This window comes from Chionomys nivalis, chromosome 2 (genome assembly GCF_950005125.1).
Source record: "Chionomys nivalis chromosome 2, mChiNiv1.1, whole genome shotgun sequence".
Lineage (NCBI taxonomy): Eukaryota > Metazoa > Chordata > Mammalia > Rodentia > Cricetidae > Chionomys > Chionomys nivalis.
The window spans coordinates 79,408,524-79,435,907 of record NC_080087.1 but is presented as its reverse complement, the minus strand read 5'-3'; the positions used below and the strand labels follow the sequence as shown (position 1 = coordinate 79,435,907).

The 27,384-nt window shown below is 53.4% G+C and overlaps 1 protein-coding gene across 1 annotated transcript; it reads left to right on the top strand.

The window, feature by feature from the left end:
• The first annotated feature begins 583 nt into the window (after positions 1 to 583).
• Positions 584 to 27,131, top strand: Atp1a3 (ATPase Na+/K+ transporting subunit alpha 3). The gene is made up of 23 exons (XM_057756095.1): positions 584 to 750; positions 5,256 to 5,342; positions 5,441 to 5,500; positions 5,640 to 5,843; positions 8,385 to 8,498; positions 8,604 to 8,738; positions 9,740 to 9,857; positions 9,967 to 10,235; positions 11,317 to 11,515; positions 11,592 to 11,701; positions 11,805 to 11,939; positions 14,737 to 14,929; positions 15,176 to 15,351; positions 15,432 to 15,568; positions 16,381 to 16,531; positions 16,805 to 16,973; positions 23,092 to 23,246; positions 23,429 to 23,552; positions 24,765 to 24,910; positions 25,327 to 25,457; positions 26,004 to 26,105; positions 26,395 to 26,486; positions 26,726 to 27,131. The coding sequence occupies exons 1-23, from the start codon at positions 745 to 747 to the stop codon at positions 26,752 to 26,754; spliced, it is 3,042 nt and encodes a 1,013-aa protein (XP_057612078.1). The 5' UTR covers positions 584 to 744; the 3' UTR covers positions 26,755 to 27,131.
• Positions 27,132 to 27,384: the final 253 nt, after the last annotated feature.

The following is a 27,384-nucleotide window of genomic DNA, read 5'->3' as shown; positions in this document are numbered from 1 at the left end:
GTGATGTGTGTGGTGGTATCTCATTGGGTAGCTCAGTCAGGGCTGGGACACAGTGAGCAGGGTCTTAGTACTCCTTCCTGTCTTTGCAATACTCCTCCTCAATTCGGGAGCTTTCCCCACCAATATCCTCTCCTGCAGTATCTTCTTACTGAACAGTGTCCAGCACAGACTCCTGGGGTCCCTCTACATACTGCAAGATGGTGGTGGTCTAGGGCCCTGCATTACTGCAGCTCACTGGGACTTGCTTCCTACCCTGTGCCCACAACACTCCCAGAAGAAGGCAGTTTCCGGGGTGCTTCCTCCCTCAGAGCCTCCATCCCTGAGGTCTCTCCCTGCATTGAGGGGGGGGGGTCTCTAGGTCCACCATCCACCGTGGGGTGTCCCGGGATCCCCACCCCCCACTGTGCTCAGCTCTCCAGTGGCGCCGCCACTTTGCAGAGACAAGGTTGGAGCGGTGGGGAGGAAGGGGGAGTACAGCTGCAGTACCGGGGGCCGGGCCTCGGGCTGTCCGTCATCTTATAACCGCTCCTGATTGGCCGGCGCCGCCTCCCCCCGCGGGCGCGGGCATATGAGGAGGCGGAGGTCCGGGCCGCCGCAGCCTCTGTGCGGTGGGACCCACGGACCGACAGACGCACGCTCCCACCGCGGCGCTTCAGAGGCCCACCAGCCCGAGCCCGCGCCTGAGCCCGCCCTGCGGCCACTGCTTAGCAGCCCGTCCGCCGCTCTTCCCACTGAGCCGCCAAGATGGGGGTAGGTGCAGGGGTCGGCAGGGCACTGCGTGTGTGTGACATTGTGGGTTCAGTGACACTGGGTTGTGCGAGAGTTTGGGGGGCTCCCGCATTCCTGAACTCTGGGGCCCAGTCTGCGGCGACCCTCGTGCCGGCTGACCTGACCAGTTCGTGTGATGGTGTGTCAGAGAGAGCGAGTTACTGAGTCAAAGGGGGTCTGTGGCGCATGTTGGTAGCTTTGTCTACGGGGGAGGGGGCTAACCCTTAGCATCTCGGTTTGACCTTGTGCGGTTGCTCGTGTACCCGTTGCAGGAGTGCAATTGCTTGAGGGTGAATGCGTGCGTACGCGTGCTCCCGACTCCCTTCTAGCAGCAGGGTCTGCAGCCATCTGTGCCCTCCCCCACTCCGTCTAAAAGCCTGCAACCTGTCTGGGTGTGTCAGAGAGCTCTGTTAGTGTGTCTAGCGGGCATTGAGGACCCCCTCCGCTCCCCGGGTCCCCTGGCCCAATGGAGATAGATACAGGCTATGGGATGGACATGAGATGACCTCTCTTTCTCCTTCCAGGCCTGGATAAGGGTGATCTGCAGTGACCGACTTGGGGCTGCAGAGTTTATGCGGGGGCCCCTAATCTGGGGGAACAGACATGAAGGCTGGGAGGAGGGGGAGGAGCAGGAGAGAAATGGCTGACAGACAAGTGCCTGGCTAAGGGTGTACAAGCACAGCCATGTGGTGGTGGGGAGAGATTGCATGCCTGGCTGTGTCCTTGCCTCCGTGTCCGTGTGTCCTTCTCTGTCTGTGCATCTCTCCAGCAGATGCAGCCTCCTCCCCTGACTGACCATCTGACCCCTGCTGCGGCCCTGGATTCCTCCCTGTGTATCTGGGGTGGGACCTGGCGGGGGTCTGTCAGGGAAGGCAGTGGACGAGTTGCCGGGCCACGGGATAAAGAGAAAGGGTCACCATGGGGGAGCCAAAGGGAACATGAAAGATGGGGAGAAAGATGGCGGATGGAGGCTGAAGGGCCTACAGATGAAGATGGGGGATGGAGCTACTGGTGTGGGGGTTGGGTGGGCAGGGGGGATGGGAAGGAGAACTAGGTGGAGGAGGATTAGGGGAGAAAGGGAGATGAGAGTCCGTGATGGCTTTCAGGTAAGTGGAAGCTGGGGAATGTGAAAGACTGGCTGTGAAGGGAGGGGTGCAGTGCTTCGGGCAATGGGGATGAGGTGGGGAAGGAAATGGCTTAGATGTGGGAGAGACAGACATGGGCAGAAACCATGGGAGAGAGACACCGAAAAACAAAGAAAGGGACAAGACATGGATGCCAAGAGAGAGACTGAGGTGGCAGACAGACGTGGAAAGACACAGAAAGACAAAATGAGAAACTGAGGCTGACATGGAGAGAGAGGGAAAGACACTTCTACCCAAATAATAAACAAACAAACAAATAGCCCACCCGAGAGATGGGAAGCGGAGGCTGGTCTCAGCAGGTAGGCTGAGGTAGAGGTTTAGAAAGGACGTCACAGGTACCCTGGGGTGGGGGCAATGGCGTGCGGAGGCTGTGTGAGCCATGCAGGTGGCAGGGAGGCAGACCTCATGGGAAATGGCTAGGAGCCGCAGAGGCGGACTGCAGCAAGACAGGCATGTCCCCCACCCCTAGAGGTGCTCCTGCCCTGCAGTGTGCCCATCTGGTCTTCTTGCCTTCCCTGGGAAAGCCTCAGTTCTTCGTGCCAACAGATGGAAGCCACCCTCAAGGGAGGCTGGTCATGGCAAGGGCAAGCAGGAACTAAGGCTTGGGTTGCCAGGGGCGTGGGCGTTACTGTCCTTCCCAAAGGTCCAGGCTCCTGCCCTCCCTTCTCAGACAGAAGGGTTCTGACCCCCCCATCCCCCTCCCTTAGACCCTGGAGGTCAGGCCCAGCCTCTTCCCTCACACTTAGGAGTCCAGGTCCCAGCCCTTCTGTGTCAGGGCCCACACTGTAGCTCCCTAGGGATTTGGGAATGGGATAGCTGATTCCCCTATTTCTGCCAGACCCCATCTCTTCTTGTGCCTGTCACCCTGCTCACTTCTCCACCTTGACTTGCTATTGTCACATCCCTCCCTGTGCCTGCCTCATCTGCAGAGGTGGACACGCCACCCTGCAGCCCATAATTCAGGAGGGTGGAGGATCACCCCAAGTCTCTGTGCCTCCTTGTCTGAGGTGCAGTACTGCTGCAGGGCTGGCCAGGGGCCAAGCTCCCGCCTCCCCAGTGCACCCCCTCCTTGGAATTCCCAGGCTTCCAAGGCTGTGGGCCCTCCCTATACTCCAAAATCAGCCCTGGGTCTGGGGGCAGACAGCAGGCAAGTCAGACTGCTACAAGGTCACAAGGAGATTAACGTTGAGCTGTGCTGAGCCTCGGATCCCAGTTTGGCCCTGGGCCTGCAGGATCTGTCTGCAGCCCTCAGCAAGCATTGAGCCTCCGCCCACCGAGCCTGCCAGCCTCGGATGCCATGCTCCCCACCTGCCCAGGTCACCAAATCTGAACTCAGTCCAGGCCTAAGGCTTTTTTTTTCCTTGCTCTTCAGTACCCCCTCCCAGTTCTTGCTCGTTTCTCGAGTCCTGACTGTTCAAGACTGTCTGCAGTACACAGCTGTCCTCAGAAGAATCAGAGTCACACCTTGCCCATTAAGCCCATGACTACTGATAGGTAGCACACTGCCTCTCACCAGAGCCTTTGTCCCAGCTGTCATCTGGAGTGCCCCTTCCTCTCCTGATTTCCCTGGCCTCTGAGGGTCCCCCAAGATCGGCTGAGTCCTTTGAGGCATCCACAGTGTAGGATACCGGCCAAACAAAGAACAGGGGAGACAGGCAGTGACCTCCATGGAGACCTTGCACTGGAAAGTCAGGCGCCAAAGAGTGCAGAGATCGAAATAAGTAGAGCGAGGAGAGAGACAGACACAGACAGTCAGAGCTAGGTGTCCTACTCCTGCCTGGCAGCCAGACGTTTAAAAGGCAGGAGCAGGAGGCCCACCACGAATGGAGACTAGCCTGATCTACATAGTAAGATACTTGTGGGGGAGGGGGTAGGCAGACAGAATAAAAGCAGTCTAAGAAAGAAAGAGGGAATCTCTAGTTGAGACAGAGACACATAAAGGGATGGAGGCAGGAAGATCCCAGAGTGAGAGTAAGGGAGAAAAACTGACAGAGAGAAAGATTTAGGGCAAGATGGACAAACCAGAGAAGAGGTGCCACAGGCAAGAACGAGGCAGTGACCCCAGGAAATGCCCTGAGGAGATAAGAATGATGGCAACGCCCCTGCAGAGCAAGACAACGACAACAGGGGCCCTCAGAGGTGACCTGAGATCCCGGCAGATGCCATCTGGGAAATAGAGGGGACCCCATAGGCTCAGAGATTGAGTATTGAGATAGTATCGGAGACAGATGGCAAGAGCCAGGGACAGAAAGACAGACAGCACCAAATGAGAGGAGAGACAAAGGAGAGAAGCAGCCTCAGTGAGACACAGAGACAGGAGAGACACAGAGGCAGAAGGAGATGCGCACAAGCTAGCAAATAAATGCCAAACAGCTAGCGAGACAGAGTAGAGAGAAAGACGAATGGCAAGGACAGCCGCAAAGCCAGAGACAGCAGTCCAGGAAAGTTCAACAGGCCCGAGGAAAAGAGACAAAAGGATACATTGAATGCTGGGGCGCAACTCAGTGGGCAGAGCGCTGGCCTGTTGTACACAAAGCCCTGGGTTGGTTCCAGCACTCGCTCTGTGGACACTGTCTGGTGCCGCAGTATCCAGCACTGCAGAGCTGGAGGCAGGAGGAACAGAAATTAGCCTGGCTACATAGCGAGTTCAAGACCAGCCTAGACTGTATGGGACCTTGTCTCAAAGATGAGCGCGCACACGCGCACACGCGCGCACACACACACACACACACACACACACAGACTTGGTAGTTCATGACCATATCCAGCACTTGGGAGTTTGAGGCAGGAGGATTGTTATGAGTTCCAGTCTGATGCATAGGAAGTTCTGGGACAACCTGGGCTTAAAAAACAAGGCCCCCATTACTTAATTGTAATATTAATAATAATATTAATAAGTTAAAAGGGGACAGTGAGTAGGCTCAGTGGGCTAAGGAGTTTCCCTACTAGCCTGACGGCCTGAGTTTGATTCCCAGGACATGGTGAGAAGTGATTCCTGCAGACTGTCCTATGACCACACATACACTATAGCACACATGCACATTAAATAAATGTTTTTAAAAAACTAAAGTAGGGAAGGGGAGAGACTCATAGACATGAGGAAGGAGACAAACAACCTCAAGTCCCAGAGATACCTCGAACCAGACACAGTGAGGCGAACTAGATGAGACAAGTCTGGGGGGGGGGGAATTCTGGGAGATGCCCAAAGACACCAGAAAGACAGTGAGGCACCGACAGGCCAGGCCCGAATGAGAGCCGGGCGCTGGGGGCCGGTGTCGCTCTGGAACCCCTTCTCGCCCGCAGTCTGGTGGCTCTGACAGCTATCGTGTCGCCACCTCGCAGGACAAAAAAGATGACAAGGGCTCGCCCAAGAAGAGCAAGGCCAAAGAGCGCCGGGATCTGGATGACCTCAAGAAGGAGGTGGCTATGGTAAGCGTCACCGCCTTGTTAGTGTCACCCCACCATGGTCCCGCCTGCCCAGAGAAGCTGTGTGAGATTATGACAATCTCCCCCAAATCCTTCTCCAGACAGAACACAAGATGTCCGTAGAAGAGGTCTGCCGGAAATACAACACCGACTGCGTGCAGGTGTGGAGGGGCGGAGCCAGGGCTCTAAGGGAGGAGGGCTGGAAGCTGGCAGTTCTGGGTCCTTGTGGGCGGTGGCTTTGATCTAGCGTGTGGGGGTGCTTCTCTGGGAAGGCTCCCATATGAGTGCCGTGTCTTCTAGGGCCTGACACACAGCAAAGCCCAGGAGATCCTGGCCAGAGATGGGCCTAATGCACTCACACCACCACCCACTACCCCAGAATGGGTCAAGTTCTGCCGACAGCTCTTTGGGGGCTTCTCCATCCTTCTGTGGATCGGGGCAATCCTCTGCTTCCTGGCCTATGGCATCCAGGCGGGGACTGAAGATGACCCCTCTGGGGACAACGTGAGTAGGCCGCACCCTGGCCTGTGCAGGCCCCCACACCCTGGCCACTGAGGAACACAGACACATCTGCCTGTCTAGAGCCTCCTCACCCCTCACCGCCCAATGGTCACAATTACCCCTCGGAACACAAGATCAAAAATAAGGAAACCACTGCCCCGAACAGCCTAAGACAGCTGGGATGTGGCTCAGTCGTAGGGTATTTATTTGGCCAACTTTCATGGGGAGCTGGGCTCAGTTCTCTGCATTCATAGAGGACATGTGTGGCACCAACTGTTATTCCCTCACACAGAGATCTGAGGCAGGAAGATTATGAGTTCGAGTCCACCTAGGCTGCATAGGAGAATCCTGTCTCAAAAAAAAAAATGTTGGCTAGGGAGAAGACTTAATAGGTAAAGCACTTGCCATACAGCCTTGAGGGCCCGAGTTCGAATCCTCAGCACCCACATGAAGCATACACCCTGGCACGCGCCTGTAATACCAGTATTTCTGTGGGGAGATGGGAGGACAACAGGAGAATCCAGCCTGAAGTATGCAGTTGGGGTAAAAGAGAGACGCAAGGTGAGAGCCATGGCTTAGTGACTAAGAGTGCTTGCTGCTCTGGCCGAGAGCCTGGGTTTGGTTCCCAACCCACATGGTGGCTCACAACCATCTACAACTACAGTTCCAGGAGATCCAGCACCCCCTTCTGGACTCTCGGCACCAGGCACACACAGTGTGCACAGATACTAAATAAATAAATAAATAAATAAAAACAGCCGGGTGGTGGTGGTGGCGGCGCATGCCTTTAATCCCAGCACTTGGGAGGCAGAAGCAGGTGGATCTCTGTGAGTTCAAGGACAGCCTGGTCATCAGACTGAGTTCCAGGACAGGCTCCTTAGCTACAGAAAAACCCTGTCTCAAAAAAAGCAAACAAAAAACCAAGAGGCCCTCTTTTAAAGTGAAAAGTGGAGCCAATACCTAATGTCTGACTTCCATGTGTGCCATGGTGCATGCACACGCCCTGTTCACATGAAAGAATGCATGAGCTCATAATTTTTCATTGTAAAAAAGGAAAGAAACTGCATAGTTCGGCTGGTAGAGTGGTTACCTAGCACACATGAAGGTCTAGGTTTGATCGCCAGCACCACACCAAACTGGGTGTAGCTGTGTGAGCCTGTTATGCAAGCACTGGGGAAGCTGAGGCAGGAGGATCAGGGGTTCACTGTCTGTCTGAGTGAGCTCCAAGAGACCTTGATTGAAGAGGAGAGGGAGGTAGGGAATGAACTAGAGTTCTGGCTTAAGGCTCTCCCACCTCAGCAGCTTTGGAGACAGGTGCCACCAAATGGTCAGAGCCTAACAAATGACTAGGGATGAGGAGGAAGGTCAGCGTTCATCTAACTCCACACAGGAGACAGGTGTGCGACAAGGCTGTTACAGTTCTCATGCCTGTGATCACAGATAGCCACACAACTACATAGGGATCTTCACGTGTATACAAGGAGTGAACGTGGAGTCCCAGCAAGAGGACACAGGTTCACACCCAGTTACCCCATAGGAGGCACACACATAGGTGCAGTCTGCACAGAAGCAGATCTGCAGAGCCAGGCGCGGTGGCCAGCCCGTCACGCCGGTGTTGAGGTTAAGCCAGGAGGATGAAAAACTCAAGGCCAGCTTGCTCTACAGAGTGAGTTCCAGGACAGCCAGGGCTACAGAGACCCTATCTGAAAAACAACAACAAGAAAGCAAAGCCAGATGTGGTGGGACATCCTTGAATTCCCAGCACGGCAGAGGAAGCAGGCAGGAGGATCAAGAGTTCAAAGTCATCCTCAGCTATGTGGCAAGTGCTAGACTAGCTTGGGCTATGTCTCAAAAAGGAAAATGGGAGAGGTGGGGGTTAAGCACTTGCCCTTTAGGCCTAAGGACCTGAGTGCAAGCCCCAGAATTCGTGGTGGTGGCAAGCGCTTGTAACCCCAGTGCTGTGGAGGTGGAGGCAGGCTGACCCCTGGAACCTGATGGGCTGGCAGCCTTGCCCACTTGATAAGCTTCAGGACGAGAGAGACCCTGTCTCAAAAAAATATAAAAGGAGCCAGGCGGTGGTGGCACATGCCTGTAATACTAACACTCCAGAGGCAGAGATAGGTGGATCTCTGAGTTCAAAGCCAGCTTAGTCCACAAAGCTGTTACACAGAGAAACCCTGTCTACAAAAGCAAAAACAAAGAAATATAAAAGGTGCGGTGCCCAAGGGATGTAATTTAAAGTTGTCCTCTAGCCTCCATGTGTGCACGTCATGTACACGTGAACACACATGCACACATAAATGAAATGTAGTTATTAAAGAATAATAATGATAATAAGCACAAAAATGTGCTGTAACAAAGACTTAAGCACACAGTCCTGCAAATGCAAGGCGAGACCTGCAGGCGTACAAACAGACAACAGACAGACACACAAAGAGTAAGGACACAGATAGGTCCACAAAGCCCCTCACAGGCCTGGGAGTGGAGGCTGGCGGGGAGTGTGCATGACTGTCATAACACCGTGTTCTGGTGTGTCCCCCACAGCTCTACCTGGGCATCGTACTGGCAGCTGTGGTGATTATCACAGGCTGCTTCTCCTACTACCAGGAAGCCAAGAGTTCTAAGATCATGGAATCCTTCAAGAACATGGTTCCCCAGGTGAGGAGGGCCCAGCACGGGGACAGAAGGACGTGGCAGGTGGACTGTGCCCAGGGACTCCCAGGTGGGGAAGTTCAAGGGCTGACATTTCTGTCTCACACCCAGCAAGCCCTCGTGATCCGGGAAGGCGAGAAGATGCAGGTGAATGCCGAGGAGGTGGTGGTCGGCGACCTGGTGGAGATCAAGGGTGGGGACCGGGTTCCAGCTGACCTTCGAATCATCTCGGCCCATGGCTGCAAGGTGGGTCAGTGCTTGAGGTTCCAGCACTGCTCTCTGCTATCAGGACCAAGGAGGAAAATCCCGAGTACCTTCAATAGACCCCAGAGCTCCAGACCCCACCCTCCTCCCTCAGACCAGGGATCTAGGCCCAACATCTTCCCTCAGACCCAGGGGTCCAGGCCCAGCCTCCTCCCTCAGACCCAGGGTCCAGGCCCAGCCCTCCTTCCTCAGACCCAGGGTCCAGGCCCAGCCCTCCTCCCTCAGACCCAGGGGTCCAGGCCCAGCCCTCCTCCCTCAGACCCAGGGGTCCAGGCCCAGCCTCCTCCCTCAGACCCAGGGTCCAGGCCCAGCCTCCTCCCTCAGATCCAGGGATCTAGGCCTAACACTCTTCCCTCAGACCCAGGGATCCAGCCCCAGCCTTCCTCCCTCAGACCTAGGACTCCAGGCCCAGCCCTCCTCCCTCAGACACAAGAGCCCAGGCCCAGCCCTCCTCCCTCAGACACAGGAGCCCAAACCCAGCCCTCCTCCCTCAGATACAAGAGCCCAGGCCCAGCCCTCCTCCCTCAGACACAGGAGCCCAGGCCCAGCCCTCCTCCCTCAGACACAGGAGCCCAGACCCAGCCCTCCTCCCTCAGACACAAGAGCCCAGCCCCAACCCTCCTCCCTCAGACCCAGTACTCCAGGCCCAGCCCTCCTCCCTCAGACACCGGAGCCCAGGCCCAGCCCTCCTCCCTCAGACACAGGAGCCCTAGCCCCAGCCTTTCTTCAGACCTAGTAATCTAGACCCATGCTCATCCCACAAGAATTCTGAAGGACTTCAGACTTTAGGCCAGAGGTTCTATTCCTGCCTAGTGACCTTTTAGTATCCTACCTCCTGGTTTCCCAGATGCCACTGGCCAAACAGGGCTCCCCTGCTTTTTTCTGTCACTTCCTGGGACAGGCTTTCCTCCAGGGCCCCTTGGTTCCTTGCTTTCTGTTCCTGGGCCTTGTGCGGAACCTTACCCATGCTGCTCCGTTCTCAGGTGGACAATTCCTCCCTGACCGGCGAATCTGAGCCCCAGACCCGCTCCCCGGACTGCACACATGACAATCCCCTGGAGACCCGGAACATCACCTTCTTTTCTACCAACTGCGTGGAAGGTGAAGGAGGGGCCCCAGGGACACAAAAGGAGAGATGTGACCCAGAAAGAGGGGTACCTGCAGCCTTCTGAGTCCTAGCGGACCCCAACCTCTCCCTTTGGCCCTACAGGCACTGCTCGGGGTGTGGTGGTAGCTACAGGTGACCGCACCGTCATGGGCCGCATTGCCACCCTGGCCTCAGGCCTGGAGGTGGGCAAGACGCCAATCGCCATTGAGATCGAGCACTTTATCCAGCTCATCACTGGCGTGGCTGTGTTCCTGGGTGTCTCCTTCTTCATTCTCTCTCTCATTCTGGGATACACCTGGCTCGAGGCTGTTATCTTCCTCATCGGCATCATCGTGGCCAATGTGCCAGAGGGGCTGCTGGCTACTGTCACGGTAAGGTTGAACCCCAAGGGAGGGGGACTGGGGCCAGGACCCCCTGGAACAGGAGCAACAGGTGCTCTTCCCGCTGAGCCGTCTCTCTAGCTCAACACCTTAAAAAAAAACCCCACTTTATTTTATGGGTCTGAGTGTTTTGCCTGCATATATGTGTGTGTATCATGTGTGTGCCTGATGCCCTTCGAGGTCAGAAGAAAGCATTGGTTCCCCTGGAACTGGAATCACAGACAGTTATGAGCCACGATGAGGGTGTGGGGAACCAAACCTGTGTTCTCTGCAAGAGCAACAAGTGTGCTCTTAACCACTGAGCCACCTGTCCAGCCGTGTCCCTATTGACTTTTTAAAAATAATTTATTTTTACTTTATGTGCATTGGTATTTTTCATGCATATATGTCTGTGTAAGGGTGTCAAATCCCCTGGAACTGGAGTTACAGACAGTTGTGAGCTGCCATGTGGGTGCTGGGAATTGAACCTGGGTCTCCTGGAAAAGCAGACAACCACTGAGCCCCCTCTCCAACAGCTCCCCCACACCATTGCCTTTTAATTCAACTCACAAAATTAGGATATACCCACTCATGGCAAAAGTGGAATAATAGCTTCTTTTTGTGTGTGCTGGGAATTGAACCTGGGTCCTCTGGAAGAACAGTCAAAAAAAAATTACACCCTGAATGCAGCTTCCCCTCTCTCCGCTCCTCCTAGTTCTTCCCATTTTATTTTTTAAATTTTAATTGTTACTTATTTGGGGACATTTGTGAACTGCCTGATGTCGGTGCTGGGAGCCAAACTTGGGTCCTCTCTCAAGACCAGTATGTGCTCTTAGTCGCTGAGCCGTCTCTCCAGGCCCCCACGTTAGCTGTTTTGAGTGTGAGTCTGTTGTACCTACTTCCTCTGAGAACATTCTGCTGTGTTTTGAGGCCACATCTGCACCTGTCAGTTATTCAACAGCCACCCCTACTACCCCAACATTTAACACTCACTCCACAGCCCTGGCCTGGGTGCTCTCCACGATTTGAGCTGAGGCCAGGCAGGTAAACTGCAGACCTCTGTACGTTTACCCTGTCCTTGCCTGTCCTCCAGGTGTGTCTGACCCTGACTGCCAAGCGCATGGCTCGCAAGAACTGCCTGGTGAAGAACCTGGAGGCAGTGGAGACCCTCGGCTCCACCTCGACCATCTGCTCGGACAAGACAGGCACCCTCACCCAGAACCGGATGACTGTCGCCCACATGTGGTTTGACAACCAGATCCACGAGGCCGACACCACTGAGGATCAGTCAGGTCGGTGGGAGCTCAGGGTGGGGACTGGGGCACCAGGTCCCAGGGAGCCTCGTGGCCTCACACGTGACTCCTATAGGGACCTCTTTTGACAAGAGCTCACACACCTGGGTGGCCCTGTCCCACATCGCCGGACTCTGTAACCGGGCTGTCTTCAAGGGCGGGCAGGACAACATCCCTGTGCTCAAGGTGGGTGCAGCTGCCTTCCCACTCTGACCCCACACATCCTCCCCCTTCCTTCTTCCCTCCCCCCTCCCCACATCTGACTGACCAGGCTTTCTGCCTGCTGCAGAGGGATGTGGCCGGTGACGCCTCTGAGTCTGCCCTGCTCAAGTGCATCGAGCTGTCTTCAGGGTCCGTGAAGCTGATGCGCGAGCGAAACAAGAAAGTGGCGGAGATTCCCTTCAACTCCACCAACAAATACCAGGTACGGACTCCAGCTCTGCAGACTGTGTGAGCCTTCCTGGATCAGTATGAAGAAATGTCTGTTTGAGCTGGGTGTGTTAGCGAACACCCGTGAGCCAAGTGCTTGGGAGGTAGGGGCAGGAAGATTGGGAGTTCATGGTCATTCTCAGATACATAGTGAATTTGAGGCCAACCTGGGCTACACAGGGCATGATGGCACAGGCTGTAATCCCAGCACCGAGGAGGTGGAGGTAAGCGTATCAAAGCTATCCTCGACTACCTACCGAGTTCCCGGCCAGCCTGGGCTACATGAGACCCTGTCTCAGACCAAGGAAATGATTTCATCCCTGTCTGGCTTGGTGAAAAGGTGGGATAATTGGGGTTCATGATAGGAAACGAGAGTGGGGAGTTACTTGCAGGAGCGTGAATGACTCAAAACGGCTGCATCACCAAATACGGCCACCCCAGCATGGGTGATGACTCATGAAAACTGTGTTATTGCGGTCCCAACTCCAAGACAGCTGTGGGGACCGGAGGGAGGACTGGGTGACTTCCCCCTCCCATCCTTCCACCAGGGAGCGTTAGCAGCCTGGCCACCATCATCACAGACCTAGCTGTCACTGTGGGCGAAAGCCTCCCGCGGGTTACCACAGGGAACTCTGCTCCACGATAGCACCCGTCGTGTCCGGCGTGGAGGAAATAGCTACATTACCGCGTGGGGACTGCAAGGAGGGATCGCAGTTTCTCTATGATTCCCGGGTATAGCCCCCTCTGTCCCGTTTACTTGTGGCTTTGGGGCAAGATACTACTCTTTATCACCCCTCGGTTTGCCATCTGTAAAACCGAGTGGTGGTAATAGCCGGAGTGGGGGAGAGGAAGTGGCTGGAGTAAGCGGGAGGTAGGGGATGGGCACACAGGGCAGGGAGAGCAGCACTGAGGCTCTCCCTTTCTGATACGCTAGCCCTAGGAGATAACCAAAGGGCAAGGGCAGGAGCCCTGCACGTTTAAAGGAAAGTGTTTGCAGGCCGCAGGCAGCGGGCATGGTAAGGGAATGAGGACAAGGCCTAGAGAACCGTGGGGGCCCTGGGAGTGTGGGGGAGAACTGGCCACGACTCTGAGGGGGGCAAGAGCCATGACCGGAAGCAGAGGGAGGACAGAGCTTGAGCAAGCACGTGCTCGAGGACAGACAGTTTTGTGAGGCTCCAGCTCACATACCATGAGCATCTGTGTTAGTGTACCCGGACTTGGGCCACCACCCACAGAGACAATTTTAGATTGTTTTTTATCACCGCAGAAAGAGACCCCCCGCACTCTCTCAGTTTCTGCCCACCCCTTCTCCAGCAAGCCCCACCCCCATCTCAGCAAACACTAACCTACTTTCTGTCTCTGTGGATTCACTTGTTCTCACCATCTCGTAGAAAAATGAAATCATGTAATACTTGGCCTTCTTAAAAACCCTTTTATTTCACTCCGCCTCATTTTCAGGATCCACCCGCACGTCCACCAGAGCCTCACGCTTTTTTAAAAATATATATTATTGTGTGTACGTGGTGGCAGTGGTTGCTTGCGGAGGTCAGATGACAACTTTGTGGAATTAGTTCTCTCCTACCTTTATGGAAGTTTCGGGTATTGAACTCGGGTCTTCAGGCTTGCGCAGCAATCACCTCTACCCGTTGAGTCATGCCACCAGCTTCTTAATGACTTTGTTGTTTTTGTTTTTCAATACAGGGTTTCTCTGTGTAGCTCTGGCTGTCCTGGAACTCACTCTGTAAATCAGGCTGGCCTCGGACTCACAGAGATCCATCTGCCTCTGCCTCCAGAGTGCTGGGGTTAAAGGCGTGCGCCACCACTGCTACCTGGCTCCTTGTGACTTTTTAATCTATTTACTCTTTCTGTTTTCTGTGTTTCGAGACAAGGTCTCATCTATAACTCAGTCTGTCTAGAACTCACTATGTAGCCCTGACAAGACCAAACTCATGGTGACTCCCTGCTTCTGCCTCACAAGTACTGTGGTGGCAGGTGTGAGCTGCCATGCCCAGCCGCTTTAGGAGAAAAAGTGTATGTCGTGTGACTATCTCACATCTTGTTGATCCGTTCATCTGTTGATGAACAGTTTGGCCGTTTCCACTGCTGACCTCTTTGCCGAAGTGCTTGCCGCATTTTTCACTGACTTATGGCTTCTTTGTAGTTTTTATTTTCTTTGGACTAGGAATGGAACCCAGGACCCTATGTTAGCAACTGCTTTACTTCTGAACCACACCCCTACCTTTTCTTGATGGATTCTATGCAGGGGGCTTTACCTCTGAGTCACAAGCCCCTCACTTGGGGGATTCTAGGCAGGGGCTCTACCACTGAGCCACACCCAGCCCCTCACTGGGGGATTCTAGGCCATTGCTCTGCTGTTGAACTTTGGCCGCAAACTGGCTGATGTAGGGAAAGTAGATGCAGGGATTCAAGTGAAGGTTGATGATATCTGGATCAAGAGCAAACACAGCAGAGGAAAGTGAGAAGGAGTTGGATTCTAGGTACGCTTCGGGCAAGATTTGGGATGACTGTACACTGAGTCTGGAAAAGGCAGAGAGAAAGTATATGACCCACAGACAGTTGGAATTTCTGTGAGAGAGATGGACAGAGACAGAAAAGAGTTGGACAGATCTCCAGGAGCCTTGAGAAACAGGAAAAGGCCTAGAGAAATGCAGGTTGTGCTCTTAGCCGCCTGTCCTATCCTGACACGGGGAAGGTGTGCTTCCCTAGCTCGGTGCAGACAGCCTCCAGGTCTCTGCATGCATGGCTTAGGTAGACCCCCTTCTCTGTTGCAGCTATCCATCCATGAGACTGAAGACCCCAACGACAACCGATATCTGCTGGTGATGAAGGGCGCCCCTGAACGCATTCTGGACCGCTGTGCCACCATCCTACTGCAGGGCAAAGAGCAGCCTCTGGATGAGGAGATGAAGGAGGCCTTCCAGAATGCCTACCTGGAGCTTGGTGGCCTGGGCGAACGTGTGCTGGGTGTGTATTATGGATGGGGCAGGAACAGGTCCAGCTCTAAGAACCCTTGGGGGCCAGAATGCATCGTGAATGAATGAATGAGTGCGTGAATGAATGAGCAAGTGAATGAGGTCGTTGCTGAGAAATGAATGTTGGCTGACCCCCACGACACTGCAGGGAACCCAGACAGCTGGGAGCAAATGGGGTGCGGACACGGTGGTCCTGAGGCTGGCACCTTCACATGCCCTTCTTTGTGCCTGTCATCAGGTTTCTGCCATTACTATCTGCCTGAGGAACAGTTCCCCAAGGGCTTTGCCTTCGACTGTGATGATGTGAACTTCACCACGGACAACCTCTGCTTTGTGGGCCTCATGTCCATGATTGACCCTCCCCGGGCGGCTGTCCCTGACGCTGTGGGCAAGTGCCGCAGTGCAGGCATCAAGGTTTGTCCTGGGGCCGCTTGGATGTGAGGTCAGGAGCTGCTGTGGGAGGCCAGGCCATCCCTAAAACACAGTGCTTACAGGTCATCATGGTCACCGGCGATCACCCCATCACAGCCAAGGCCATCGCCAAGGGTGTCGGCATCATCTCTGAGGGTAACGAGACTGTGGAGGACATTGCTGCCCGACTCAACATCCCGGTCAGCCAGGTCAACCCCAGGTGAGTGGCCTTGCCTCCATCTAGGCTTGATCCTCAGTACTGCCCCAAACAGTACAATTACAAAGTAAAATAAAGCCAGGTATGGTGGTACACACCTATAATCCCAGCACTCAGAAGAGGAGGCGGGAAGATAAGAACTCCATAGCATGGTCCTGTCTCCAAACACAAGGGGCTAGGAGTATAGCTCAGAGACAGTGTTTTCCTAGAATCCCTCAGTGAGGGCTGGGGTGTGGCTCAGTGGTGAGTGCTTGCCTAATAATAAAAGAGGCACTGGGCTCCATCCCCAGCACCACCCAAAAAAGGGTGGGAGGAACAGTTTACAAATAATGATATTTAAATATTTCTTTTTGAGACAGTGTCTCACTATGTAACCCTGACTGGCCTAGAACTTGTTATGTACACCAGACTGGCCTTGAGCCCCGACATCTGCTTGCCTCCACCTCCCACGTGCTGGGATGAAAGGCAGGTGGGACCCCACCTAGTGGTCAGGTTATAAATAATTATAAACAATTCCTCTCAACAGATTTAAGAAAGCCCCATATTTTTTGCTTTGTTCCCCTCACACACCCATATTTATGTTTGGTTTTTCTGACTTCCAGCTTTTGTCTTTATACCCGGCTATAACTCTCTTCCCGTTGCTCCGCCCACCCGCATGCCTCCATGTCTGGTTCTTCAGGCTTCGCTCTCTAACCTTACCATATCCCTCCCTCAAACCTCCTCCTCTGCCTCCCTGTCTGTGGCCTGTCCCTCTATTAGATGCCCCCAACTCCTCACCCTGGCCTCCTTGACCACTGTTCTTCATCTCTTCTCAGGGATGCCAAAGCCTGTGTCATCCACGGCACCGACCTCAAGGACTTCACCTCTGAGCAAATTGACGAGATCCTGCAGAACCACACGGAGATTGTCTTTGCCCGCACCTCCCCCCAGCAGAAGCTCATCATTGTGGAGGGCTGCCAGAGACAGGTGAGCTCCCGCCTAGTCTGGGGGAGGGCTGGACCTGGATCCTGGGTCTGGGGGAGGAGGGCTGGGCCTGGATCCTGGGTCTGGGGGAGGAGGGCTGGGCCTGGATCCTGGGTCTGGGGAGGAGGGCTGGGCCTGGATCCTGGGTCTGGGGGAGGAGGGCTGGGCCTGGATCCTGGGTCTGGGGGAGGAGGGCTGGGCCTGGACCCCTGGGTCTGAGGGAGGAGAGCTGGAACCTCAAGCCTGGGTTCTCACCCTGGCCCTTCCTCCTTCCAGGGAGCAATCGTGGCTGTGACTGGAGATGGTGTGAATGACTCCCCTGCTCTGAAGAAGGCTGATATCGGGGTGGCCATGGGCATTGCTGGCTCTGATGTCTCCAAGCAGGCTGCTGACATGATTCTACTGGATGACAATTTTGCTTCCATTGTCACTGGTGTGGAGGAAGGTGAGCGGTCTAGGGAGGGAGGGATGGGGGGTGGTAGAGACTGGGTCACTGCTAGAAGCTTTAGGAACAATGGCTGGGAGTGGGAGCAGGCCAGGTGCGTCATAGTACACAAGGCTGCAGGATGGCATCACGGGATGAGCTGCCGGCCTCGGTGTCCCTGCATCACCTGGCATGGGGCTGTGTGGAAGTATTCCAAAGTCCTGTAAATGCAGTCACCCTGAAGCAGAGGATCCTGGGGGTGCAGAAGGCCCCCTGCCCTGACGTGAGCTGGGGTAGTCATCTTCCACAGTGAACAGGAACTAGAGTGGACGCTGAACCAAACGAGGGGTTCACAATGAGACATTCACTTAAAGGAGGCAGGGAAAACATCAGCTCCTGCAGTGAGGTAAGGGAGCAGGTGTGGGGTGCGGCTGGTGTGATGGGGGTCCCCACTGCAGAGCCAACCAACACCAGCCTCATTTCCTGGAGGAGCTAGAAGTAGCCACGAAAGGGGCTCTTTTATGTTTTATTATTTTAATCTGGTCATCAGCAATTATACTGATAACTACAGAAAATGCCAAAGAAAGCTAGAGTCGTTGTAAGCACACTATCGAAAAATAACTGTTCATGCTGGCATCATTTTTCTCCCTAAGTCTAGCCCCCATCTGAAATGTTGCTACTTGCTGGGTGTGGTGGCACACAGCTATAATCTCAGGGCTCAGGAGACTGAGGTAGGTGAATTGCTGAGTTCTAGGCCAGCCTAGGCTATGAGTGAGACTCTGTTACACACACACAGAGGTCAGTACAATAATGAGCCAAGGATGTAGCTCGGAGGGGTTGCCTAGCATACAGAGGATTTGAGTTTCATCCATTGCAGGAAAAAAAAACTGGCATAGTAGCTCACGCCTTTAGTCCCGGTACTTGGGAGACAGAGACAGGTGGATCTCTGTGATTTGAGGCCAGCCTGGTTTACATAGTCAGTTTCAGGACAGCCAGAGCTACATAGTGAGACTCTGTCTTAGGTGGGGAAGTACAGTCAGCCAGATATGGTAGTTCCACACCCTTAATCCCAGAACCCTAGAGGCAGAGGCAGGAGGATTTCTGTAAATCCAAGGGTAGCCTGATCTACAAATAAAGTGAGTTGTAGACTAGCGAGAACTACAGTAAGACCCTGTCCCCAAACAAACAGAAAACCAAAATTTAGTTAAAAAAAAAAAATCTGAGCCCACAGTGACAAACTAGATGCCATTAGCCCTTGTCTCCAGTACCCCAGAGAAAAGCACAAATACTCCTCTTCCCCCTCTCCGCCCTACAGCTCTGCCTGGGCAGGACAAAACAGGCACTCCTAGGTGGGCTCTGCCTTTGGCATCGTACAGTCTGAAGGATGCGCTGTGGGCGGACTGGTCCCTGCTCTCAAGGCTAGGGAACACATGTTCTAAAACAGTCAACAAACAAGCTGTGTTTGGTGCTAAGAAGCCCACGGGACCCCAGTCCACAGAATCCAGTCCACGGTGTGGGTCTGGAAGCTGGGGAGGTCCCCAAGCCTGTGTAACTTAGTGAACCTCTGTCTCCAACCAAGTTACAAAGAACTGGGGGAGAGAGGGAGAGAGCACTTTACCTTTCGAGGGCAAGAGGCTGGGGAGGAAAGGCCAACAAGGGGAAATTCCAGGTACTGAAAGTCCAGTGAGTAGCGTGTGACATTCCCTGTCATGGTCACCCAGCTGCAAGGGATCCGTTTCTTCCCCCACACATGATGATGTATAGTGGAGCTTTCTTGAGTCAGCCTTTTACCTAGGAACATTTTAGGATGAGGGGCAAATAGTTTCATTGAAGGAAAATGACCTCCACGTGGGGAGGTCAGGAGTCAGAGGTCTTTGGCACAATGAGGACTGTTGTTTTGTTTAGTTTTGATAGGGTCTCAGGCTGCAGTCCAGGCTGACTGCAATTTACTGTGTTCCAGACTGGTCACAAAAATCGTCTTGCTTCAGCTTTCCGAGTGCTGGAATTGGTGGTGTGAGCCACTGCACCTGGCTGGATTTAACAGATACATAGAAAGATAAGAAGTGCACATATTGTCCAGGTGTGCTGGTGTATGCGCATAATCTCAGCACTTGGGAGGCTGAGGCAAAAAGATTTAGTCTAGGCCCTTAAAAATAAAGAGAGGCCTGGAGAGATGGTTCGGCAGTGAAGAGTACATACTGCTGTTGTAGAGAACCCAAGTCTGGTTCCCAGCATCGATGCCAGGCAGGTCACTGTCTGTAACTACACCAAGGCTCCAGCGCCCTCTTCTGACCTCCACAGGCACAACACCCATCCACCCACACACATAAAACAGCTGGGAGGTGTAGTGAAGAATGCCATTGATCCCAGCACCCAGGAGGCAGAAATAGGCAGATCTCTGAGTTTGAGGCCAGTCTGGTCTACATAATGAGTTCCAGGACAGCCAGGGCTACATAGTGAGATACTGTCTCAAAAAATGACAACAAAAAGCCAGGCGGTGGTGGCGCACACCTTTAATCCCAGCACCCGGGAGGCAGAGGCAGGCGGATCTCTGTGAGTTCGAGACCAGCCTGGTCTACAGGGTGAGTGCCACGACAGGCTCCCAAGGTACATAGAGAAATGCTGTCTCAAATAAACTAAAAGATAAAACAAAACTGAACAACAACAAAAAATCCAAACGAACAAACACTAGCTGTGCTTATTGGAATATGCCTATAATTCCAGGTCTTGGGAGGGAGATCAGAAGTTCAAGTCCTGTCCAGGTTACATGAGACTCTCAAAAAAAAACCGTAGGTCCTAATGGGTGGCCCTGTGATATTTTGATATATGTATATGTTGGTTACTGGTTAGTCAGGCTAAACACATCTGTCTCTTCAGTTAGCTTTTCTTCTGGGAAATATCCAGTGCTGTCTCTCCTAGCACTGAAACATTTGGTTTGTACATAACCAATGGTCCTGCACATACACACACACGTGTGCTGGTGCCTGACAAGGCCGGGGGAGAGTGTTGAATCCCCTGGAACTGGAGTTAGAGCCTTTGTAAGTCACCTGACAAGGATGCTGGGAACAAATCGTGGGTCCTCTGCAAGAGTGGTATCCCCCGTAGTCACGGAGACAATCTCACTATGTAGTCCACGTTAGCCGTGAACTCATGGCAATCCTCCGGCCTCAGCATCCTGAGTACTGAGGTGACAGGTGTGTAACACTGAATAAGATTAACTCTTGGATTCCATATGTGAGGGAGATCGTGTGGTACCTGGGCCCTTATGCCCAGCACAGAGGTGTTCAGTACCATCCATTCATTCTTTTCAAGTTGGATGTTTTGCCTGCATGTATGTCTGCACCACATGTGGGAAGTGCCCACAGAGGCCAGAAGGCACTAAATCCTCTGGAACTGTAGTTGCAGACAGTCGTGAGCCACTGTGTGGGTGCCAGGACAGAACCTGTGTCCTCTGGAAGAGTAGCCAGCACTCAACCCCTAAGCCACCTCTCCAGCCCCCATGCCATTTTCCATGATAGCTGTACTAATTTACATTGTGGAAGGCAGCTATGCCCAGCATTGTGCCACCAACACTACACTTAGTGTATGTCCTGACCTACGTGTCCACAGTTCCCTTTCCCTGCCTCCTCTGCAGATCCTCTGTCCTGTGGGTCGTAGCTGCCCTTTCTGGGTAGTGTGAGCTCTCATTGCAGTTTGATTTATTTCCAGCAGCTGTCGATGCTGCCATGATACTGAGTATGGTCCATAGTCTTTGTTTTTAAGATTCTTTTTTTCTGCCTTTGTGACAAACCTCACTCGGTGGTTCTAACTGGCCTGGAACTCCTGGAGAGCCTCCTGTCTCTGCCTCCCAAGTGCTGGGGTTAGAAGCGTGTGCCACCACACCCAGCGGTGATATTTTACTGTTGAAACAATCTGGCTGTATGGTCCTGGTTGGCCTTGAACTTGCTATCTGTATCAGGTTGGTTTCAGAGGTGCTGTGTGCCTACCTTTGCCTCCTGCAGGCTAGAATTACAGGCTTTGCCACTATGCCTGGCCTATTTGTGACTTCTCTTTTGAGAAATGCTCATTTTAGTCTATTGCTTTTTTTTTCTGAGACAGGATCTCACATACCCAGGCTGGCTTTGACATTATTGTGTAGCTAAGGATAATGTTGAACTCCTGATCCTCCTGCCTTGACTACCACACCTGACATTATTTTTAAAATGGGTTATAAAAAATATAAATAAAATTGTTTTTTTATCTTTTTATTATTAATTAAATTAATTCATCTATTTTACATCCAGACTGCAGTTTCTCCTCCCTCCTCTCCTGCCATTTTCTCCCCACTTCCCCTTCTTCTGTTTCTGTTTAGAAAGGGGCAGGCCTCCCGTGGGTGTCAACAAAGCGTGGCATATCAAGTTGCTGTAGAACTAAGCTCCTCCCCTTGTATTAAGGCTGGGCAAGGCAACCCAGAGTGAGGAATAGGTTCCCAGAAGCTAGCGAAAGCATTAGGGATGGGCCCTGCTCCCACCCCTGGGAGTCCCACAAGTAGATCAAGCTCTTTATGTTTAATGATTTCCCTGTGGCTCGACACGTGGAGAAGACACGTGGGGATGGCCATGTTGGTCCTTAGGTTTTGACTTGGTGTGCACTGTATGGACTGCATGTTTGATTTTTTTTTTTTTTTTTTTTTTTTTTTTTTTTTTGGTTTTTTGAGACAGGGTTTCCCTGTGGCTTTGGAGCCTGTCCTGGAACTAGCTCTGTAGACCAGGCTGGTCTCAAACTCACAGAGATCCGCCTGCCTCTGCCTCCCAGGAGTGCTGGGATTAAAGGCGTGCGCCACCATCGCCCGGCTGGACTGCATGCTTGAGATACAGCAAATGCATCACCAGCTAACTTGATAGATTTGTGCGTATATGGACATCTGCACACTCTCCAAATCCTGGTCAATAGGAATAACATTGGCAGAGGGCTCGTCTAGCATATGTAAGGTCCTGACTTTGATTCACAACAGAGACAGACATCCCGTTCTCCATTAAAAACACCCTCACAGTGTGTTCACTGTTCTGATTTCTTGTCATCTAAATGGGATCGTGTAGTATGACAACTTTGTATCTGGATATTTTTTAATTTTATTTTGAGACAGGTGTCCTTGTGTGGCCCTTAGATTAAAGGACTGTGCCATCAGACCCAGCATCCGCACCCAGTTTTTTGTTTTGTTTTTTAATGTGGAGCAAGGTTTAAACCCAGGGCCTCGTCCATGCTAGGCAGGCACACTACCAACTGAGCTACAGTTCCAGCCCTGTGCCTGACTTTTTTTGTTTGTTTGTTTGCTTTGTTTTGTTTTGTTTTGTTTTGTTTGAGACAGGGTTTCTCTGTAGCTTTGGAGCCTGTCCTGGAACTAGCTCTTGTAGCCCAGGCTAGCCTCGAACTCACAGAGATCCGCCTGCCCAAAGGCTGGCATTAAAGGCGTGCATTAAAGGCGTGCACCACCACCACCCGGCTAACCTGACTCTTATCACTCAGTTTAATACTCAGATTTGCCTGTGAGTTCATGCATTTGTGGCTCCTCCCTTTCCTTCCTGTGATGCTTCATAGCTTAGCCACTACTTGCCTGCCACGGACTTTCAAGTTGGCTCTGGTTTAGTACTATTTTGAGTAATGCTATCATGAACATTTGTGAACTTGGCTTCTGGTGGACATAGCAACTGCTTCTCTCGGGTATTAACCTGGAGAAAGAGTTACTGGGCTGATGGGGTAAAGGATGTTTAAGCTTAATGGAAGCTACCAAACAGGCTCTCCAAGGGGTGCTATGATCAGAAGTGTGTGTGCAATGTGAGTGGGTGAGACGAGTTAGATAGGATGCAGGGGCTGGGGCATGGCTCAGTGGTAGAGCCCCTGCCTAGAATCCCCCAGTGAGGGCTGGGGTGTGGCTCAGTGGTAGAGCCCCTGCCTAGAATCCCCCAGTGAGGGCTGGGGTGTGGCTCAGTGGTAGAGCCCCTGCCCAGAATCCCCCAGTGAGGGGCTAGGGTGTGGCTCAGTGGTAGTCTTGTATGGCACACAGGAAACCTAGGCTGAATCTTCAGTACCTCAAAGAAAAAAAGCAAGGACATGGGGCTCCAGTGAACCCCAAGTTCTAAGTCTGCTACTTCCCCTACAGGCCGCCTGATCTTTGACAACCTGAAGAAATCCATCGCCTACACTCTGACCAGCAACATCCCTGAGATCACACCCTTCCTGCTCTTCATCATGGCCAACATCCCACTGCCCCTTGGCACCATCACCATCCTCTGCATTGACCTGGGCACCGACATGGTAAGCTGGGCTGCCACCTAGGACTGGGGTGGGGCCACCCTCAAAGCATGTGCTCTCTCTCTCTCTCTCTCTCTCTCTCTCTCTCTCTCTCTCTCTGTCTCTGTCTCTGTGTCTCTGTCTCTCTCTCTCTGTCTTTCTCTCTCCCACCCCCCACTTATACAGCCCGTCTCTCTCCCATTCAGGTCCCTGCCATCTCCCTGGCCTACGAGGCTGCTGAGAGTGACATCATGAAGAGACAGCCCAGGAACCCGCGCACAGACAAACTGGTCAATGAAAGGCTCATCAGCATGGCCTATGGGCAAATTGGTGAGGACTGCTGGGACTCAGAGCCATGTGCTAGCCCAGCAGGATGGAATGTCCCTGGTCTGAGGGCTCAAAGTGTGGGGGAGGGGGCTTACATGACCCTAATTCTACTTCTGGGGGTCACATGAGCAGAGCCCTAGAGAGTGAGTCCAAGAAAGCAAAGCCCACGGGGCTGAAGCCACTGAGTTGGAACTCCTCTTAGCTGTGTGTTTGTTTGTTTGTTGTGTTTTTTTTAAGTGTCTCAAACAACCCAGACTGGCTTCCAACTCACTATGTAGGCAAGAATAGAATAACCCCGAACTTCCGACCCTCCTGCCTCTACCTCCCAAGTGCTGGGAATACAGGCATGAACCACCACACCCAATGTTTACTGGCTGTGGATTAAACCCAGGATTTCCTTGCTTGCTAGGCAAGCGGTCATTCGACCAGCTGGACTGCACCCCGAACCCCTTTTCCTTGTCATGTTTTCTGTTACTGTTTTGTTTGAGACAGGGTCTCACTGTAGCTCTGGCTGTCAGGAACTAATAGGTCCTTCTGTCTGTCCACCCTGAGGGCTTCTGGGATCATGACCGTGTCCAGAAATTAGCATCATCATCTTTACTGTTTTGTTTGTTTGTTTTAGTTTCATTATATAGATCAGGTTAGCCTTGAACTCACAGAGATCTGCCTGCTTCTGCCTCCCAATCTCTGGGTTTGTGGTGGGCACACACCACCACACTGGTGATTTTTATTAGTGTTTAACCTAGGGCTTCCCACATGCTAAGCTAGTACTTTACCACAGAACCACGCCACTAGCCCTCACTCACTGGCAGATAGATCCCAGGCAGGTACCCTGCCATAGTTATGTCCCAGTCCTCATGCTAGCCTTGAATTCATCATGTAGTCCAACCAGGCCCTGAGCATATGTTCCAGCCTCCTAAATAGCTGAGATCAACAGGCAGGCCTGTGGCACTTACTGGTTCCAGGATATTTAGAATATCTGGGCAGCCTGAGTCCCATAGCAGTGTGCCTGGAGGGGGGGGGTCATCCATCTGGATAACCCCCTCCCCAAGTCTCTGACCCCCCCCACCCCCGGGCCTGGAGATGACTTGGCTTAGACAAAATAACTGAGTAGCCCATAGACTATTGTAATGGCCTCAGGGTTATTGGGGGAGCACCAGGCATGTTGCCAGCTCCCCACTCACCCTCCCCTCCTTCGGCTCCCTTCCCCCCCAGGGATGATCCAGGCCCTCGGAGGTTTCTTCTCTTACTTTGTCATCCTGGCGGAAAACGGCTTCTTGCCTGGTAACCTAGTGGGCATCCGGCTGAACTGGGATGATCGCACCGTCAATGACCTGGAAGACAGTTATGGGCAGCAGTGGGTGAGTGGAGCTGGGCATCGAGCCTCAGGACCAGATCAACAGTTAATTCAAGTTCCAAGCTGGTCTCTCTGCCCCGAGGGCCACATCCAACCGCTCTCCCTGAATGAGGGACCTCCCAGAACCCTCTGCAAAGCCCAGCTTGGGCTTTCTTTCATATCTCCGTCCATCCCGTCAAAGTCTGGCTGCTGTTTGTCCTTCACGGACACCCCAGGGTGCTTGGTTCCCAGCAAACGTTAAGGCCCCCTAATTCCTTGTTCTTAAAACACCTGCGGCTTCCTGTGCTCCCAAGAGGCTATGAATCTAAGAAGGAAGGGGCATTTGAGGCCCTGGAAACCCCGTGGAGGGGCCAGGGCAGCGAAGGACTTGGGATGCAGTTACAGGACACCACTCCCCCCGTGTGTGTCTCACTTCTGCAGACATACGAGCAGAGGAAGGTGGTCGAGTTCACCTGCCACACGGCCTTCTTCGTCAGCATCGTGGTGGTCCAGTGGGCTGACCTGATCATCTGCAAGACCAGGCGGAACTCCGTCTTCCAGCAGGGCATGAAGTGAGGGCCTGCCTGTGGCTGGACCCCCTCCCTCGCTCCGAGCTTTGGGAGAGCTCTGGGCCTCCAGATTTCACTTTGTTCAACCATTGCTCCCATGAACCTGTCCATCCTCCTCTGTCTTTCTCTTTCCTCTCCCCATCTCTCCCTCCTTCTTCCTTCCTCCCCCTTTCATTTTTTTTCTGCTTGAGACAGTGCCTCAGCATTTAGCTCAAGCTAGACTCAAACTCATGGCAATCCTCCTGCCTCAGCCCCCCCAAGCCATTGGGTAACATGTCTATGTCACCGTGTCTGGCTGTCTTTCTTCTGTCATCGATCCGTACACCCCTCATTGTCTCTCCCCCCGTTTGTTTCTCTGCCTGGGTCCCGTCCTCTGCCCCATTGCCTCCCACCCCTCACCCCGCCTCACTCCCCTGTGTGCATCATTTTCAGCTGGGGACGCAGAGTCTTGCTCCGTCTGTTTTTCCACTCATGTCTGGGAGTCTGTGGGGCAGGGGAGCCTGGTGTAGGCCTGCTCCACATCTGGTCTTGTCTCACCTGTGCCTCCAGGAATAAGATCTTGATCTTCGGCTTGTTTGAGGAGACGGCTCTTGCTGCCTTCCTGTCCTACTGCCCGGGCATGGACGTGGCCCTTCGCATGTACCCTCTCAAGTGAGTGCCCAGGGCCACCCAGAAACTCCACACTCCCACGCCCTCTACAGCCGCGGCCTCAGTCTTCAATTTTTTACCCCGCTCGCCCTGTCTCTCCGGATGTTCCTACTCTATCCCCTGTTGCCACCAAGTCTCCCTACCCTCACAGAGGGGCACTCTGCAGACCCCAGGCCCTGTTCAGGATCCAGGGCATTCCTCTGAGGCACCAAAGATCCTGGGAACTGGCCAAATGGTCCCCTCACGCCTGGGGACATCCCTCACGTCCCCTTTTCCGCTTTCCTCTCTGCAGGCCCAGCTGGTGGTTCTGTGCCTTCCCCTACAGTTTCCTCATCTTCGTCTACGATGAGATTCGCAAACTCATCCTGCGCAGGAACCCCGGGGGTGAGGGCTGCATAGCCAGGGGCACCGAGGCTGGGAGGGGAAGCTGAGATGGAGTCTGTGTAGCTCAGGCTGCCCTTGAACTCACAGCCCTCCTAAGGGAGTTTCTCAGTGCTGGGATGACAGGCCTGCCACCACACCTTGTTTTCTGTGTCACTGTCTCTTCCTCTGTCCTTGCGTGTATGGCTGGCTTTCTTGTCTGTCTTCCCCTCTCACTTTGTCTCTCTTCTCTGTCATTCCAGGTTGGGTGGAGAAAGAGACCTACTATTGACCTCAACCCACCACGGCGTCGCCCACATCTTCCCTGCCCCCAGCCCAGGACAACCCACTCTGGCCCCCCATTTTGTACTCTGGGGGGAGGGGCCTTCTCTCCCCATGGCCCCCCTCTCTCCCTGTGGCCCAGTCTCCTCTCCCACACCTTGGTTACCTCCCACTTTTCCCTCTCCTCTCCCTTTGGCTGGCTTCTCTCCCCCACAGCCCCTGCCTCTCTTCCTCCCTTTCCAGTGTCTCTCCCCTCTCTCCCTCGGGATCCTGCCCTTTATTCCCTACCTGGGCTCTTTTTTACTCCCCTCAGCCCCGCCCCCTGGCTGATGCCATTTCCGGTTCTAATTCTGAACAATTATCAAATATATCAGTGGGGAGAGAGAAGCTGTGTGCCTGTTGTGCTTGCCAGCTAGTGCCGGGGGCAGACGGGGCACCTGCTGCCAGTGCCCAGTGCTGGGTGGCTCACGTGAGTTTACCATGTAGGGGTGCCACAGAATCTTCCGCGGTGCAGGATCATGGATTTTGGATTCTAGGGAGTTAGAATTCTCAACCCAATGGATTACGGACAGGGAGTGAAGGAGGCTGGGACTTGAATGGTACAAAGGATCTTCTCCTTCGGAAAAGTCCCCAAGGGAGA